Consider the following 20,128-nt stretch of genomic DNA (forward strand, 5'->3'; position numbering starts at 1 on the left):
ATGACGGATAGGATCAAACCATAATTCAAATTCAGATTTACGTTGGATTTTGTTACAACGGATATAGCCATTACCCGATTTACTATTTTTATTAAATATATGTAATATAAATACACACCAATGTTAATAATCACTTTGCGGGAAATACAACAATTTTTCCTAAGTCATTTGTCTGACTCTTCTCTTCTTCCCTTTTCTTTCTTCTCTCTTCTTTCTCCATTCTTCTGTCTTTCGTTTCTTGTGTAACGGCCAAGAAAACTTAACACCATTGACATCTTTCTCTTTCCACTAAAGATGCCTCTATTTTTATCTGTCTGTCCATTAAGTCAAAACATTCCTAGCTGTCTTTTCGACACTCCTCACACCTCTCTCCATCTATCCATCTTGCTCTCTCTCCGAATCACTACATCTCTATTCTAGAATCCTTCCTTGAACTCATCTCTGGTCCATTGAGTCTGTTTGTCTGTCTGAAGGGTTTATAAATATAGATTCTTCTTTACCAATCTCACCCGCATCGTCTGCCAAGCAGCCCTTTAGTGCGCGTCCTCAATTTCTGTATCTCTATCGGACAATTGCAATATCTGTTACCCTATATTCTTTGACCTTATTGAGAACATGAGTCGGCTCATCGTTCTCAGTGTCATCGTTCTGCTTGGCTCGCTGCGTTATTGCCAGGGACAACTCAACGTTAACTTCTACAACAGCAGCTGCCCGAATGCGGAGGGCGTCGTCAAGTCAGCCGTTGCACGCGCCTTCGAGTCCAGTCCAGCCATTGCCGCGCAGCTCCTTCGCTTGCAGTTCCATTACTGTATAGTCGATGTCGGTTATTCTGTTTTCTGTCGATTTCTCCCCGCGCCTTCTCGGCTGTTGATTTTCATCAGGATGCGACTTGCAGGGCTGCGACGGTTCGATCCTCATCAACTTGCCGGACGGGCAGCAAGAGAACAAGGCCTTCGGTCACCAGGGTCTCGGTGGATTCAACGTGATTGACGAGGCCAGGGCTCAACTAGAGTCGCAGTGCCCTGGCGTCGTCTCCTGCGCTGATATTGTTGCCCTTGCTGCAACAGACTCCGTCTTTCTCGTACTTTCTCTCTCCTCTCTCTTTCTCTCTCTCTCTCTATCTCTCTCTCTCTCCCTGTTCTCTCTCTCTCTCTCTCTCTCTCTCCTTCCCACCCACTCTCTCTCTCCCACTCTCCCGCGCTCTCTCCTCTCTTCCTATTCCCTCTCTCTCTTTCTCTCCCCCTCTCCCTCTCTCTCTCCTCTCTCTTCCTATTCCCTCTCTCTCTTTCCCTCCCACTCTCCCTCTCTCTCCCTATTCCCTCTCTCTCTTTCCCTCCCACTTTTTCTCTCTCTCTCCTCTCCCTTCCTATTCCCTCTCTCTCTTTCCACCCCACTCTATCTCCCTCACTATCTCTCTCCTCTCTCTTCCTATTACCTCTCTCTTTCCCTCCATCTATCTCCATATTCCTTCAATCTCTCTTCTATCTCCCTATTCCCTCCCTCTCTCTCTCCCGCTTTCCTACCTATCTCTCTCTCCCTCCCTCCCTCCCTCCTTCCCTCTCTCTTTCCCTCTTCGATATCTCTCTCTCTATTTCCATCTCCTTCTCTCTCTTTCCCTCTTCCCTATCTCTCTCACTCGTTCCATCTCTTTCTCTCTCTCAATCATTCGCGCCCTCTCTCTCTCTCTCTCTCCCTATTCCCTATTTCTCTCTCTTTTTCCCTCCCTGTCCATCTCTCTCTGTGTTTCCCTATCTTTATCTCTTTATCCCTCCCTTTCCATCTCTCTATGTGTTTCCCTATCTCTCTCTCTTTATCCCTCCCTTTCCATCTCTCTCTGTGTTTCCCTATCTCTCTCTATATCCCTCCCATTCCATTTATCTCTTTGTTTCCCTATCTCTCTCTGTTTATCCCTCCATTTCCAGCTCTCTCTCTCTGTTCCCTATCTTTCTCTCTTTATCGCTCTCTTTCCATCTCTGCCTTTATTTCCCTATCTCTCTCTCTTTGTCCCTCCCTTTCCATCTCTCTACGTGGTTCCCTATCTCTCTCTCTATTTACCCCTCTCCCTCTCTCTCTGTGTTTCCCAATCTTTCTCTCTTTATCCCTCCATTTCCATCTCTCTCTGTGTTTCCCTATCTTTCTCTCTACCTCTCTCTTTCCATCTCTGCCTGTGTTTATCTCTCTCTCTTCATCCCTCCCTTTCCATCTCTCTATGTGTTTCCCTATCTCTCTCTTTCTGTTTACCCCGCTCCATCTCTCTCTGTGTTTCCCAATCTTTCTCTCTTTATCCCTCCATTTGCATCTCTACCTGTGTTCACCTATCTCTCTCTCTCTTTATCCCTCCCTTTCCACCTCTCTCTGTATTTCAATATCTATCTCTATTTATGCCTGCCTGCTCATCTCTCTTTGTGTTTCCCTATCTCGCTCTCTATATCGCTCCCTTCTTATCTCTCTCTGTGTTTGCCTGACTGTCTCTCTTTATCCCTCCCTTTCCATCTGTCTCTCTGTTTTCCCATCTCTCTCTCTGTTTCCCTATCTCTCTCTTCAACACTCTTTTTCCATCTTTCTCTCTGTTTCCCTAACTCTCTCTTTCCCAGTCTCTCTCTCTTGTTTTACTCTGTTTCCCAGTCTCTCTCTTCCCCAGTCTCTCTCTCCTATTTTACTGTGTTTCCCAATCTCTCTCTCTCTTCCCCAGTCTCTCTCTCCTATTTTACTGTGTTTCCCAATCTCTCTCTCTCTTACCCATATCTCATTCCATCTCTCTATTCTTCCGCTTGATTCATCTATGCACGTGTCTGTCTTCCCCAGTCTATCTCTCCAAAAATATTATCAAAATTTTATCTCTTTCGCTCTCTTGATTTTTCTCGAACGATCGCGGCATCCATATTTCATTGCAGCTCTATCTTCTCCCCCTTAATTCATATATGCACGTGTCTGTCTCCCCCCATCCATCTCCCACAAAATATCATGAAAGTTTTCACTATATACATATTTATCAGTCGAATGATTGCATCTCCGTCTGAGCTCCAGTCACTTGTTCTATCTATCCATCCGTCAATCCATAGTTATATATGTTTTATATGTTTTATATATGTACTATGTTTGCCCGTCTTCTAATATGCCGTAAAGTATCCTTGTCTTCCGTTTTCTCTATTTTGTCTATATGCCCCTGTATGGTTTGCCGTACTTCAATCTATCAATCTCGAATCTATATTAAAATAGAATTATTTTATCAATTAAGCATCCAAACACTACCTTATATCTCTAAATTGGCGTGCACAGACCAAGGGCCCGTTCTACGAAGTTGAAACAGGCCGGCTGGATGGTTTTTCTTCCTCCATCTCGCATGCCAGCGACCTCCCCGGCGAAGATGAACCCGTTCGCTCCCTCCAAAACAAGTTTTTGGCCAAAGGTCTCTCCAACAAAGACCTCGTCCTTCTCTCTGGTCTCTCTCTCTCTCTCTCTCTCTCTTTCTCTCTCTCTCTCTCTCCCTCTCTCTCTCTCGCTCCTCTCCCTCCCTCTCTCTCTCGCTCCTCTCCCTCCCTCCCGCCCCCCCCTCTCTCTCCCTCTCTCCCCCTCTCCCTCTCTCCCTCTCTTCCTCTCTCCCACTCTCCCTCTCTCCCTCTCACTCTCTCTCCCTCTCTCTTCCTCTCTTTCTCTCCCTCTCTCTTTTTCCCTCTCTCTCTCTCCTTCTCTCCCTCTTCCTCTCCCTCCCTCTCTCTCTTCCTCTTCCTCTCTCTCTCCTTCTCTCCCTCTCCTTTTCCCTTTCTCTCTTCCTCTCTCGCTCTCCCTCTCTCTCTCTCTCTCTCCTTCCCTCTTTCTCTCCCTCTCTCCTTCTCTCCCTCTCTCTCTCCCTTCCCCTCTCTCTTTCTCTCTCTTTCTCTCTTCCTCCCCATCTCTCTTTCTCCCCCGCTCTTTCTTTTTCTTTCTCTCTCTCTCTCTCTCTCCCTCCCCCTCTCTCTCCCCCTCTCTCCCTATCTCTATCTCTTTTTCTTTCTCGCCCTCTGTCTTTCTGTCTCTCCCTCTCTCTTTCTGTCCCTCGCTCGATATATATATTGATAGATATCTACCTACCCATGATATCTATGAGCTCGCATGCTAAATTTTCTATAAAGCGCTGAGTCTGATCCGGTCAATAATGTGGCAGCGGCGCACACGATAGGAACGACAGCGTGCTTCTTCATGGGGGTGCGGCTCAACAACTTTCAAGGTACTAGGCGGCCCGACCCTTCAATTGCTCCTCCCTTCTTAGCCAAACTCCAAGGGATCTGCCCCAACGGCGGTGACGTGAACGTCAGACTCGCCCTGGACAACGGCAGCGAGAACGTCTTTGACAACCACTACTTCGCCAACGTCCGCGCTCGCAACGACGTTCTTCAGTCCGACGCCTCGCTTTTAAACCATCCCACCACCCGAGCGTTCGTTGATTTCTACGCTCGCTTCCCCAACAACTTCCGAAGAGATTTCGGCACCTCTATGGTGAAATTGGGCAGATTCGGCGTACTCACCTGCTCCAATGGAAATATCCGAAAGGTTTGCTCTACGTTCAACTGAGCTAATCCAATTCACCGGGAAGCTCAATCTACCGGGAAGACATAGAGATAATGTTTCTTATCTCGATTAGCCTCCCTCGCTGCCTGGAGGCACTAAAGAATAGTGTGAACTGAACAATGAATGATACATACTACTCGATGTTCTCAGAAGGTAATTCTTCTTGGATTGTCTCACCAACGGACTAGCCATAAACTTCGAGTGATTAAGTTTAAATACCGCACTGGTAACGGGAAAGTGACCGAAGTCAATATCATTAGCTTTTGAACGCCACAAACTCACTGGGATGCAGAAAAGAATCCAAGATGTCGCAAGATGGCGATCCAGATGGTTGATATTGGACATCAGTGACAATGGTGCGAGTAGCAGTATTGTCAAGGGCAAAGTAACGTAACAATATTTACTTGGCCATTATTGAATACGAAAACTTCCAATCTTTTTTTAATAACTTCCAAATTAATCGAATGAAATCTAGTTTGGTTTATAAATTAATTATATTCATTCAATAGATTCAATTAAATTGCATGCATATTCATTAGATCTGTTCCTCCATTTTATTAAAATTTTCAAATCATTTAGTTATGTATTACTCGTAACAATAGTTTGCCGTGATTTTATTATCATTTTTTCGAAAGTTTGTTTCATGATTAATTGATTACTGTCATAGACTCCGCGTTAACTTAAATAATATCATGTTCCGAACGTCTTATTACTAAGTAGTGTATTACTCATTCAAATATATATTATTTTTAAAGTAAAGCATCATAATTAGTTGTTCTAGTTATCTGCGTTTATGGGGTTGTTCGAATTGTAGTTTCCATCATAAGGCCCGTGTTTATTGTTTTCAAATGATGAAGTCATGTTATCCGGCTTTGAATTACTTGATGAGAAATGCACAAAAATGGTGCACATACTCACCGTAAATTATTTCATAAGATAATTCCAAATACCAAAATATCACTGAGCAATGCATGAGAAATTGAAACTCTGTAAATTTCAACTTCCAGATTTGTAGGTCATAAAATATTTCTTATGAGTTAAATATACACTTTTTGATTTATTCATCATATTGATAAAATTCTATACAATTAATAGGTCACGAATTAATTTACGTAAAATGATGGACTTCCTGTGCTAATTGTATAATGAACATACAAATACATTTGGTTATATCAAAGAGATTCAAATATCTAATTATTGTACTAGTATTTAAAAATGATTTTTTGAAATGGTTATGTTTTTGAGTTATTTAACAAATAGTTTATTAATTAATAACTTATATTCTCGAGAACGTCCTATATTATCCAGTAGAGTATGTGATATGTAAATATAATATGATGCTTTTAGATGCCACTGTTAGATGTAGACCAAGTTATTGACCTTTAATATAATATCTCGTGTCAGGATAAATCTTGTGACCATGAGGATGATGGTGGATGTTGTTGTTGGAAATATATCTGGTATGTAAATCAAAGAGGCATTTCAAATATCCTTAATGTTCATTGGTTCAATTTATATAATCAGCATATTGCATATGTGACCCTGATAAATGAAATCCATGAATACACGGAATGACAAACTGAATTAGGATGAGATAATGTTGATTACTTATATTTTAAAACGTGTTATAAATATTTTTGCTCAAGGGATATTCATGAAATACATCAAAATCTCTGAAAATAATAACATTGTCTATCCCTTCTCGTATGATCAGTATGGCCCATCCCGAAGCCTATAGTCTAGATAAACCAAAGACAGATAGTTAGTGTTTTTTTGGAAAAGAGTTACTGGACTAATCCTATCTATAAATTGTTGTATACTATGGTTAATGATGTTGTTTTATGGAATTATTTGTAAGTCATCCTAAGACTTGGGACACCAAAGAAACTTTGTGCATGGAGGGTTTGTCTTGACTATAACTTTCGAGTCTCCAATCACAAGATTCCAAATTGTATTTGCAAAGATGCAGTAGAACGTCCATGGAAATTATTGTATTTCAAGATGGGATTCTCGATTCAATATATGAGAGGATTTATGTTCAATGATTTTTTTCCATGGATCGGTGCTTAGTAGAATGATCCATTGCATTTTGATGACTATATATATCTCAATTCATTTAAAATTATTGGTTGGATAAATAATTCTACTAACCTGGCGACTAGTGATGTTAAAAGTTCCACCAGAGAGTTAACATACTCTTTTGCATATTTTAGAGCATGAGCTGAGTTCAATTAAAAGTGTATTGAATAGAGTTAATGTTGATATTGTTAATTAATAAGAGTTGCCAATAAAAATTCATGGCACCATTAAAGTTATTAAGTAGACTCGTACATTGGATTAAAGGGTCACACACATAAGATTCTTGGGTATTTGAGGTTATACGTTAGTTTTGGAGAGTTTCATGAAAATTTCATCCATAGTTTCATGAACTTATTCCAGAGCTGAGATTGAGGGGGGGGAGGGGCATTTTCTATTCCTATTTGAGTAATTTATTGAGTGTCCTCCCCTGTCTGGTCATATTCTTACCATGTGACCCTTATGTTAAGGCCAGATGAAGATTATATCGTTATTCTGGCAGCAAAATTCAACTGAACATGAATATTTAAATGATATAGAGATCAAACTGATACATATATAGTTAACACATCTGGATAGCTGGAAGATACACCCAAAGAACCAGAAATTAAGAGATTCCACCCCGACAAAGGTATGGTGACCAGTTATGTTTTTGCTTGAATGATGTGTCTTTGAGTCAAACGTCTACTGTGTAACTGATGTGAATCTGAGATCAATAAGGCCACAATTCCCAATAGTTAGTACAGATAACTAGATATCAAATACCATTTGACGGATGTCCTTCATTAAAATAATAGAAAATTTGAAGGATCAAAGTGATTTTGCCTAATTCGACAATTTTGAAAATAAAAAATATATTAATGATTATTTTCTCAAAAATAGATAAATACAACTGTAATATGACATTCCCATCATCCCATAAACCATAAACTGGGTGTGTGCAGTGTGATAACACCCTAAGTTTTGTCTTTATTTCATAATTTTAGCATGATTTTATGCATTTAAAGAGCTTTAAATTGGGCTGTTATCATATATTTACATGAAAATAATATTTTCAAGTAATCTCTGATTTTTCCATAATTTTCTGTTAATTATATGAATTTTTAAGGATTTATTGAATCTCGAACTAATTATTTTTGAATGAAAATGACATATTTAATATTTTCTTTCGTATTTATCAGCATGGGAATGAATCAGGGAATTTTCTATAATTTTTTACGAATTTTTAGGATTCTTCTGGGATTTATTTCAAGAGGAAATACATTTACTCTAAGAAAAAAGGCATATTTATAATAGAAAAAAATGTATTTTTACAATTTCTGAACTTTCCGGGCCCTTTTTGCAACGTTTCGTTGCAAAAAGACCCTGAAAATAGCTCTCGGTCCCCATTGCAAGCGTAAAGATCTAATTTAAAAGAGTTCAGGGTTTAATTGCAATTGTATTATTAATTGTTTTAATATTTTAGAGAAAAGCGGAGGAGAGAGAATGCGAGAAGGGGTATATTTCTAAATATTCTTTGGGCGGCGTCGGATTGCAAGAGATTATGTTGTAAGGGACGTCGCTAAAAAAAACCGCCCAAGTCCATTCCACATGCCGACGTGGTGCAACGAGAGCCGTTGGATGAGAATCCAACGGCGTCACGCGCACGTCAGCTGCAAGAGGTAAGTTCCCCGCCCGCGTTGTGCGTACAACGCGCGCGCACGGGCGGTGACGTGGCAAAAACGGAGTGGAAGAAATTAGTGAAAAACGCACGTTTACGTGCGTAGCATTATGTATGCAAAACCCGCACTTGTGAATTCTAATTGTTTTCTTTTTTCTCTCGCCAAGGGTACGTGGCGCGACGGGAGAGTGCCCGCCAAAGAGATTTGAAATGCTGCCTCCAATGAGGCATCGACACATCATTGCGTGTATTAATAAATAAATACAGTTTTAATCCAATGGATTAAATTGGTTTAAAATTGATTTGTTAAAAACTTTTGATCCTGAAGTCCGATTGAGATGATTTTTTTATGGATCTGTTCTTCTTGATCCCCTCTTTCTATCTGTATGGTTAGATTATTCAGATTCATCCTACATTGATAGACAAACATTAATTACTATACGGGGGTAAAATGGTGATTTTCACCATGTAACCTAATTATAAAAGCTGAATTTCGAGAGGGAGAGCTCATTCTTGATGGTTCTCTATCACACCTGCAAGACAGAGAGGATTCCCACCCTGGATCAAGTTATCTGGTACTTTTTCCATGATTGTATTTGGATTTGTGCATTTTGAATGAGATTAGTTCAATTTCTTGTTTCTTCTTCTTGGTTTTGATCTGAAATTCTAAATCGCTTGGCTTGAGCGGCATGTACAAGCCCTGATTAGGATTGAGAGGAGAATTTGAGGGATTCAACTAAGCATTCAACTGCATTCCAAAGAAAAAATCTAAAAAAATTAGTTTTAATTCTTAAGAGATTAAATTACCCCCATTTCAGTTCTGAATTATCAAAGTTGCAAAAACAAACCAAACTCAAATTAAAAATTCCCTTTTAACCTCTCTAATTGACCTCTTGGATCCTTTTATTAGGATCAAAGAAGCCAATTTAGAGCTCCATATTTCTTCTATTCATCTCAACTCTTCTACCCCCCTTTCTAAATTCTCATCTAATTAGGGTGACTTGATCCTCGTTGAAGATCAAATTCAGTTTAATCAGAGTGAAACGACCAATACAATCACCAAATCGAATTCCTTACTAGCTTCCCTTGGATGACACTCGTACTTATCACTATACGTCTTAAGTGGAGTTCTTATAAATTTTATTGCATAAGCCAAAATGCACAACGACAAGGGCTTAAAATTGCATAGTTTTTACCCCTATTTTCGGCTTATCACAGTGAAACAAAGGGATAGGAACAGTTGGACTAGGACCATTTTGTTTTTTCCATTTCCAGTTGGACTAGAACAGGTGATTAAAGATAGGTATGTGACCCGTTTGACTTGGTGTCAACCGTTTTTTTTTTCTGAAATGTAATTTGGCAACACCCAGTATGATTGAAGATGAAACAATGCATTATTCATTTAAAATAAGAAAATATTATAACACTTAATTGAATATTTTATGACAATTATCAGTATCTTTATTTTTAAAATTGAGAGAAATTCCTCCAACTTTATTCAACTAATGTGTCAATCAATTTGGGTGGATTGAATGGTAAACATTGAGGTGTGGGAGTGACTAAACATTTGAACTAAAAATAAGTCAATTTAGATACAAATATACCAAATTCTGCACTGAAATAAAAAATAAAGCACAAGTGTTGTCCTAATGTTTGTTTTTATCACTTAAGGTAATCAACGGGGTATCATCCTTGTCTATAACATTTAAAAATTATTTATCTCAGAAAAAGAAATGTTTCAGATAATATTCATCTACAGTGAATAGTTTTCTTGCCTTTATAAACAATTTTATATCTTGCTTGAGCCATTTTACTCAGCCGGAAAGAGTTGTCTTAGTATAAGACTGAAAACATTGGTAGTGGGGACAGTTCTACTATATGAGTACCTGGGAGAAGCTTCAAAATCTACAAGCAGTAGTAGGATTCTTGAGGCAGACATAGTAGTGGCGAGAAACCGGCTAAATATTCCGTAATTTTCATTATAATATGAATGTTTTAGGATGGGCTAAAGGATTCATAAGCTTCAAATGTTTATTAATCTCCATGACTGAATAAAAGGAAACATGAAATAAATAAGGGAAAATCAGACCAGCTTCGTTGTCACTCCTAATAAAGGCAGATTTGGTGCCTCTTCTTCAACTCCATTATCAAATGTCCTATGATCTCTACTCCATACTCCTGGGGAACAAGAATGTAACTTTATAAGACAGATGTTTCACTCAGCTAATCATTGTTATGGTGCACATATGAAAACAGATTAAACGAATGAATTGTTATAAATTTTATATAATTGCAATGAATAAGTGAGTTCATATAACATTGATTCAGTTTTTTCATCTATCCTCTAAAGGGGCTGATATGGGATATTGGAAAATCGAGCCCTTAAAATCTAGATACAAATTGCGCCTCACTTTACATCTTCTCAAAATGTTGTTGAGTTGGGTATTCGCTTTCCTAAAACTTTGCTCTTCCTCTAACCTCGATGTTGGCTTGGGATATCCCTCCTATTCAAGTTTATTCCAATAAATAAATATGAACTTATCTTACTCTTGTATTTCAATAAAGCACAAAGAATTTATCCACGACACTCAATAAGGAAATGCATAAGAATTAGTATAATGAAAGACATGGGGAATAGTTTAGATATTAATTTAGATAGCAGTGAATCTGATTTAAAATTTCGTGCTTACATTTTCCTATTACAAGTTAAATAAATTTTAGTGCATACGAATTATTTGATATCAACACAGCCGTCTGCTACTAGATTTATTATGAAGCATGATGACAGAGACCTGCATAGAAAGCCGTATCAAAAATAATTTGACAACCCCAATATGAAAAGTAGTTTTATATATGGTTAACATTTAATAATAGAGGTAACTTTTCTATGAGTTGAACCCCAAGCTCCATCATGCTCTCACTATCCCACCTGTTCGTAAACATTGTTGTGGTAAAATATCAACCTTGTAAGTAACCATGGTCAAAATTCCACCCCCCTTCTCCATATTTAATGTAACAGCATTGAGGAATTCTTGTCCAACATCGAAATATAATATCACAATCACCTCTGTTTCGCTAAATGTGAGCATCATTATTGTATATTTAATGCCTCCATGCCAAATAATACAGTGACGTGAAGTATCAACTTCTATTTACTTTTCATAATAATTATTCAATCGATAAATGTTACGTCTGCTTTAGTCGCACTAAGTCCAATAGTCTTCGCACATCAAATTATAACTTTCAAAGTGTTTAATTACTAATGTTGGTTGCATCATAGTAAGAATTTATTTGTGAATCAGTATTTTATATTATTATCTATAGAGGAATTAGATCCATTTAAGTTATAAATTAGGCATGGAGCTGGAAATAACTGTTAGGCTTAAAGGGTCATGGGAATGTTGTGCGTCAAGAAGCTAATAGAGACGACCATTGAAAATTTGAACTCTTCATACTCCATTCCAGAATATAGAAATGGTAGATACAGGTCAGTATTTTTCAATCAATGGCAAGCAGATATCAAATGGTATGAAGATAGATCATACGATAAGACTTGGGCTTTTTATGGAATGTTAACCATATGTACAGACGCGCTGCAAAAAGGATGCCCATAATGAGAAGTCTACCCACCATGCAAGTTCGTTAACCTATTAAATGTAAGTTTCTTGAGTATTTCAGACCATGGTGAGGAGAGATGTCCGGAGACAATAGAACACACATTTGTGTCTGTGCATGTATCTCTTTCCCTATTCTCCTATTAACTTTGTATTTTCTGTTGCCACCACCCCTACCTTGTCCATCTATATGTCTGCCCATCCATCCCCATGTTATATACCATGCACAACTCTCCCTCTTTTTGTCATGCCTTAATTCAACGTACTTCATCCATTTAATATTCCCTCTAACTTGAAGAGAAAACATAAATTTAAAATTTATTATCTCAATCTTATTATCTCGAATTCATCTTCATCATTATATGCTTTTAATCTTCTCTCCAAATGAAGATAATCAGATCAGTACTAGCATCTATAATGATTGTTACTTTAATTCCCTAGATTAATTGTAGAGCATCAAGGGTAAAAATATAAAAATATTTGTAGTTACATTAGTTACAAATAACAAAAAAAAGTTGCCTAAACTTTTTTGTACTTCTCACCATTGATGCCTGTTGTAAATGCACTCGTTGCCTTTGCTGTAGTTTATCCAAATAAATATGAGTTGCATATCACTATAAAACTCCTTCAGTGTGTCTAGGTTTCAGATTTTGGATGGTGAACTTGTGTGACAAACTAAAAACATGATAATTTCATTTGTCTTCTAAGGACTACAACATTCCAAACCAAAATGACACATAATTTCAGCTAGGGTAGGCCACCAATGTTATCATTGACCATGTTTTGTGTGACATAATTTATTACCAGCTCATCATTTTACTTGTGATAAAAGTATTTGAAATGTATCTACAAGAACTTTACTTACATATGATGTGGACTTCATTCCAGTTTTCTCTTTGTGGGGTTTATGAAGTAGAATAAAATGCCTTTATATATGCTCCCAATAATAGTGAAATCCTAGAGGATGAACGCCATTGGACATGTCCGCACCCAATTACCCTATACTTTATGATCACACCATGTGATAGAACTGTCCAACATGTCAGTTTTTCAGTTAATGACTAGTTATGTGGCATGCAGTCCATTAATTAGAAAACCCTTTAATTGGTATTTTCACTACCATGCCTAATGCCTTCATTGTATTATCTTCATTAATTCAATATCCTTTTATACTAATGATTGGTAATCACATAGTGACCATGTTGGGTGCTACGGCATTGGCTAAGATGAAACCGCTTCAACTCATACCGTGCACGATGCATAATTAAATCAAATGAACCTTCCTAGTGATCAAATAACATGTATACATATTAGGCCCATGATTTCATGGTTCCTGAAGCAAGATGACTTGAGATATTTATGTATCCTACCTCTAGACATATCCGTGTGAACCCTTGCACATTAGATATTTGGCTTCATCTTGATGAGTCCTGATATCAATCCTTCGTGTCACTTCAATTCGCAATTTTAGTGGATATGAGCTAATGGGACAATGTAGAAGAAATGTAGGATAGCCTATAAAATCTGTACTGGATGATCTGTTTTTAGGGCCTTCCCTTATTATAGTAATTTGGAATGTTTTATAAAACTACTAAACTTTAAACTTATATTCTGACTTCCAAAATATCAGTTATGTATGACCCCCCAGTCCCATGTATTATTCTAACTAATACTTTTACTGGATCAATAATCTGTACTAGCTTTCCTCGTCAATTATCTATCACAATATGTATTAATTTATCGTGAACGTTCTTAAGCCAATTAATGAGTCAAACTTTTTATGTTTATCACTCATGTGTCCAAATCATCAGATAACACTTCTATAATATTTCTGTACCTGAGCCACAGACTTTATGCTGTTATATTTCTCTTCTTTTCTCAAGGATGCGCAATCCCAGCTCGAACGTTCGATCATGATTGAGAAAAATTTGTGGAACAATATCTGAGATTGACTAGAATTCCACTAATAGGGACTTGTAGTTCATAATCAAAGTACAAAAATTCGTCCAAAATATGTATCTGGTATGTTGGGCGAATGGATCACTTACACAACCATCAGGTAAATCAGGCTGATTGATAGTTTAGTACACTACTATTCAGGGATTCATAAGGATTAACCGAATGAACTCTCTCTAGATTATTCACACTCATAGATATGGGATCAGTCATACTTATCAATGAGTTAAGTTAGATAGTGTTATTCTATCCATATATTTCTATGTTCTTCTCAATAATCTTTTAATAGGATGATTTGCAATGCATATTTAAAGACTAGTAATCTGCATATAATGATCTCATTGTAGTTGACGAAATTGTACTGTGTATTCTTGGACTTCATCATAACCATTACACATGCACAACTATCAACACATTGTATTAAAGAACATGAAACATGATATAGAATGTGTGATCAGCTTGTTAGACACATATATTCCCATCAGAGCATTCAGTGACCTTTATAGACTTGTTCTGCATCCAAGTTAAGGACTTGTAGGTCAAAATCAAACTACAACCATCCAGCCTCAAGATATCCTTGGTTTTAATGTTTAAGGATAACTTGCATAGCAATTCCATGAATTAGTGATAAAGTCATCTTGTATACATAGAATCTGAGGGGGAATAGAGAGGACTGTTTTATGAATATATGTTGATATCATAGTTTAATTTATTAAAAAAAATAACTTTGAAAAAATATGTGTTTAAATATAAGTTATTATCATACTTCACCAGTCCTTATATGTTTGTTGACTTTAATATTAGCCTCACACATGTATAATAATAAATAATTTTTTATAATGAATACTTGATGAGATGTAGGAATAGGGATTGACTTGGTGCACATTTATATAATTGCATCAATCTCGAACATTGACAAAAGCTAGTCACTGATAGTGAGAAAGCCAATGCCTTTTGTAGGCTGAAAATATATGACCTAAACACAACATTTATAGATTTGCAATATACTCTGGTAATGTAGTCCATTTCATTGTGATATTTCCTTTACTAATTTTCTCCCTAATCAAGCCAAAACAATGGATATTTTATTCTGTTCTGATTCAAACATAGTTCTTTGACTTATTTCACGAAAGCAATGTAGATACATAAAATAAAATTGCGGTCTATGATCACCAAAATGATGGTATTAAACCATAAAGTTTTCTTGGAGACATCAGCTAGATTTTTTTATTTGGCATTCAACATCGAGTTTAAGGCTAGTCTAATTAGGACCTGCTCAGTAGATTCTACCGTATATATTGTGAATATGAACTCAAATAAATAGTTTTGTCACCTGGAACAGATTGGGAACTCTAATTTATTTTGCCCTTGAAATTTAATTTTATCCATAAACTAAAAATCTATAATTAAATGATATAAAGAAATAATTAATGAAATTCACATCCTTCTGGTGCTCTCATAACATTGAAAGTACATAGGAGCCATTAAACCTAGCATAGGTCACCATATGGACCTGATTGTGAGTGCACATAATGGATTATTATCGTCTTTTCTACCACCTTATGATTTTTGAGAGACTGCTAATTAGAAATTTGAACTCCGTGCTTTACAGATGTCAAACCTATATCATATTTGGAAAATCAGAATCAGCTTCTTAATCAACATCCATGTAATTATAGTCCTTATACATAGGTTGCTCTCTCAAATATTTTATTGAGAATTTTGTTGATAACTATGCCTTTAATGAAGGAAACTTATTAGATAATTCCCAAGGGGAAGAATATTTTTCAATCAAAAATATTAGGAATTAGTCATTCTCACATTAATATTTTCACCAGTCAAGTCTGATGCATGCAAACAAACGCATTATAACACTATTTAGGGATCATTCTGATAATATTAGTCATTTTAACTTAAGATTACATTTTATGTGTTGGGTTAAAGTTACATTTTTATGAATTGCACATGACACAATTTCTTCTGTCTTGGAATCACGCATTTTGCATGATGGTTTGAAAACGTGGAAAAGCGTTTTGGACCTAATTATTCTCTAGATCTATTTGTTCTATTTAATCTCAGCCACTGGACCATCCATTAGGATGAATGATCACCCATGGGGTAAAGCTGTGCTTATCTTCATCTGGCCATGATTCGTATAAGATGGACACTACCATCTGGAAACATGAGGTTCTTGGAAAATATAATAACCCTTGGAGACCATCTTTGGCTGGTACATGCCACCTATGGTGAGAGAGATCTCCTCTAACCCATAAAAGGTCCCTTGTTATCATGTATCAACATCTCTTGTTTCACAAACAATGAATACAATGCAGGACCTTCTCTGAGGTGGTGAGATATGTTCAGGGATGACGAAAGCAATGTGGAAGCTCTATAAAATCAAAAGATCACCAAAGAACCTTTATGGAGAATCATATTTTCCTAGCAGAAAGTAGGATAAATCAGATGACATGTCAAAGTTAGGGGGGCAGAAATTGGTACCCTAGCCCTTAATCATCTAAATATTCCTAATAAATGGACACAAGAGACACTTATCAAACTATCTAGATAGAATAACACTTTCTGAACCAATTTGTGTGAGAAGAATGACAATGGATTCTCCTTAGAAAAGAGTATACTGAATTGATCTGTACAAATACCTGCCACCATCCTACGTCTTTTGTTTACCCAACACAAAGGAAATAGTGTGCATGAACGGCTATGTTTTGATTTAGGCATACGCCACATGGAATGTTCAAACATAACCTAGGTAAGATATGACAACAAGTATATTAAGGTGATTGATTGTTCAAGATGGGATGATTTAGCCTTGATATAAACGGAAATCGACTCGAGGAAGAAGATGAGTTAAATATCTTTTCAAGGTAATGGGGATTTTGAAGGAGTTCACAAGTGATCTCGTCACACTAGTACTAACAAAATGACAGAATAGGTTTTATCACCATACCCTACGTTTTTCAATAAACTTGTCCACATGAATCAGTATACATATAGAATAACTGTTCACCGTAATGGTTTGATAAAATAGTTGAATTATGACTCATTATCTTCCTAAGCACACGGTTCAGTCTTGTACTGCACAAGCTGCAAACTAAACTCATTGATTGGATTAAATCAATCTTTGATTATTTATATATTGATATAATTAATTAATATGGCAGATGAATAATTATTAATGGACTATTAATTATATGAGCTTTAATGAAAGTACATAAGACTAGAGGGTCATGCACATAAGACTAATGGATATTAGTTCCTATATTAAGAATTTTATGGGCTTTAATGAAAATTTCACATAATCAGTATAAATGTAGATGGACACACATTTTAGATTCCAATAACAGCTAGACCTAAGCTCCCCCCTTTTTCCTTTCTCTTTCACTCTAGTAACTCTGCTAGAAGATTTTCGTCGTGGGACTATTAGCTAAATTTTTAGGAATAGGAGATCCAAGCACACATTTATCAGCTCTATAAATCTAGAGGTTCTACACCTTAACAGTTTGAAGCTACTCTCCCAAGGAGCAAGTCAACTGTTAAACAAGTTCCCCAAATGGTAATCAGATTATCTGTTGCTTTATAAATTAGTTAGGAATAGATTCCCACCTTTTGTTGCATGAAAAATAATTCAATCGTAGCATCAAAACAACAAATCCAATATTTTTAAAAATATGTTTGGGTCACAGTTAGTTGCTATTCATCGTTCAACATTTTCTTAAATCTAGATTCATTTGAGTTGGACAACGGATTTTTCTTTCCAATTTTTAGGTAAGCTCCATTAAGGCATTTTGTAAGCACTTGTGCCTCATCTAAATTTCTTAAATTTTTTCCTCTTTAAACAAAATTACAATAAGTACATGAATTCCTGGTTTAATACATTATTCGATCTACACCTCATTTATTTTACTAATTCAACTCCCTTCGTCTTCTATAAATATACATAAATAAATCTACTTTATTATTCTCTCTCATCACCTATTCTTGTATTTCAATTTTTTCAGACAAATACGTTCTTAAAATTTAAAATATTTTATCCTTGATTCACTAATGCTTAAGCTCTTTTTATATATAATCAACCCTTCATCCTCCTTCAATCAACATTTATTTAATTTATCTATTCTTCCTATCTGTCGTTTTGTTGTGCTTTTTCATCTGCTTTCTCACTCATGTCTTATTAAAACTAAAATACAACTATTCACAGTCTCACTACCTCTATATTATCCTCAAATTCCTATATCTATTTCTCGTAGCCATATATTATTAATTTCTCCCTCTCTACCTGATCCATTTTTACATCTTAATGAAAACTCATATGACCTATCATTGTACAAATGTTATCCTCTATGTTCCTAGGATAAATGTAACACGTTATTCTTTTTACACAATTACGTCCTCATACTTATAAATAATATAATATTTCCTCTCCAAAATATTATTTCCATTAGAATCACAACAGATTTGTTCCATTTTCTAAATCACCAAGTACTAGTCCCAGTGGATATGACTTCACTCACCACTAGGCATACCAGAGTGAGTCTACACACTTATAAAATTTATTTGATCAAAGAAAATAAAATTTACAATGACACAAAATTTACACCTAAATTTCATTTGTCATATTGACATCATAAGCATGCTTTGAAAGCAAGAACTTTTCCATTGATATTAGATACATACTGAAAGTTGAATTCTCTATGATTAGAGGGTGATAACATGAAAACTACCTTAGAAATAGTACGTGTATGATATACATAAATATATCCAAGTCACTTTATTTGCCTACTATCATGGTTTAAATTGAGTTAAATAGCTCTATGGATGACCCTACACTTTTCCAGATTTTTGGTATGTTTGGATATAATTTGGAGTTCATAATCATATAGAAACTAACTTAAAAACTAAATTTTTATATAACTCTTATAAACATTTACAACTATCAGATTTTCTCAATATTGTAAATATTTTTTCTAACTGCAGATTTACTATGAAACATGTTGTACAGGGGACTAAATATTTTATAGCTATTAAATAATTTTACTATTTTGTGATATTTATTTTTATTTTATCTCTTTACTATATGTGGAGATTTCCTTTGTTTATTTATTTCTACCGCTGAATTTGTTTCCAATCAGGGGTCATATAATGGATTGGCTAATGTGTGTGGTTGCAGGTAAAAAGGAGAAAATCTCATATTTTAATTATTTTGATTCCATTAAATCCAATGGTAAAGGCTTCATACATTAGTCAATGCAGAAGTGAGGCTTTTCAGACCATTTAATAGTGTCCAGTGTTTGAAACCTACATGTACAAATGAAATACTATGATTCACCAAAAGGGAGAAAAGTCGTTCAGTGGGAGTTCAGATTGACAATGCCACATCATGATTAAATTATTAATGGAAATGTCTTGACTTTTCCATCTCCTTCTCACATAGACACACATCAGCATATATTTAATGACATAGAAAATAAGGTGATTGGACGTGAAAAAAACAGGGTCCCAATTTAAAAAACTCACATCACAAAATTGGAACAAACTAGTAACTGTAATAGAGAGAGAATGAAGATCCACCAGTTATTTTATCATTCCATTTCTCCATGCTCCATATTTATGCTACTACAATGAGTGCATACACCCATATGAACACTTGCAATCTGAAGTAGCATGTGATGGATTGCACCATGTCAACTAAAGATAAATGGATATTTTTTGATGAAACATTTACCTAATGTGTATGTGGAGTCTACTGAGTTAGGATAACATCTTCATTTATGAACTGGTTCAAATACATTAGAATTCTTCTTTTCTGTCCATAAAATTTAATATTCGTTTGAGTTTGCTTTCTTAATTTCTTCTTAAACTAAATTATATTCTTCAATAGTTTGAATATGAAATTGAATTATTAGACTCACCTAAAGTTCCTTATTTCATAATTGAAAGCAATGAAGTGTAAGCACCCACTTTTCTTGAGCAGGCATAAGGCCATGTACGATAGGACACATCCACTTGGACAGATTCTTGGCCTTTTACTTCATTACTCAAGTTTGAGACTTGGGTAATTGATGGAGGACCATCTCGAGGACGACGCCATGATGACGAAGAACTATCTCGAGGATGACGCGATGGGACGTCGTCAGCCACACCGAGCAGCTCGCACCGACGCTCGCCACCCGGGGTTTAAGTACCCCACGTAAGAACTTTTATCTTTTTTACTTATGCTCATTTTCATGTGTGTTTGTATTTTTGGATTCGTGGACTG

The 20,128-nt window shown here is 36.2% G+C and overlaps 1 protein-coding gene across 1 annotated transcript in view; it reads left to right on the plus strand.

The window, feature by feature from the left end:
- Window positions 1–615: 615 nt before the first annotated feature.
- LOC144704940 (peroxidase 43-like) overlaps window positions 616–20,128 on the plus strand; it is a 45,464-nt gene continuing 25,951 nt past the window's right edge. Inside the window, exons 1-5 of the mRNA XM_078577526.1 lie at window positions 616–855; window positions 887–1,165; window positions 3,127–3,133; window positions 3,239–3,442; window positions 4,145–4,530. Coding sequence (XP_078433652.1) covers window positions 616–855; window positions 887–1,165; window positions 3,127–3,133; window positions 3,239–3,442; window positions 4,145–4,530 — 1,116 coding nt within the window. The remainder of the gene's footprint in view (window positions 856–886; window positions 1,166–3,126; window positions 3,134–3,238; window positions 3,443–4,144; window positions 4,531–20,128) is intronic.

This window comes from Wolffia australiana, chromosome 6, assembly GCF_029677425.1.
Source record: "Wolffia australiana isolate 7733 chromosome 6, ASM2967742v1".
NCBI classification, from domain to species: domain Eukaryota; kingdom Viridiplantae; phylum Streptophyta; class Magnoliopsida; order Alismatales; family Araceae; genus Wolffia; species Wolffia australiana.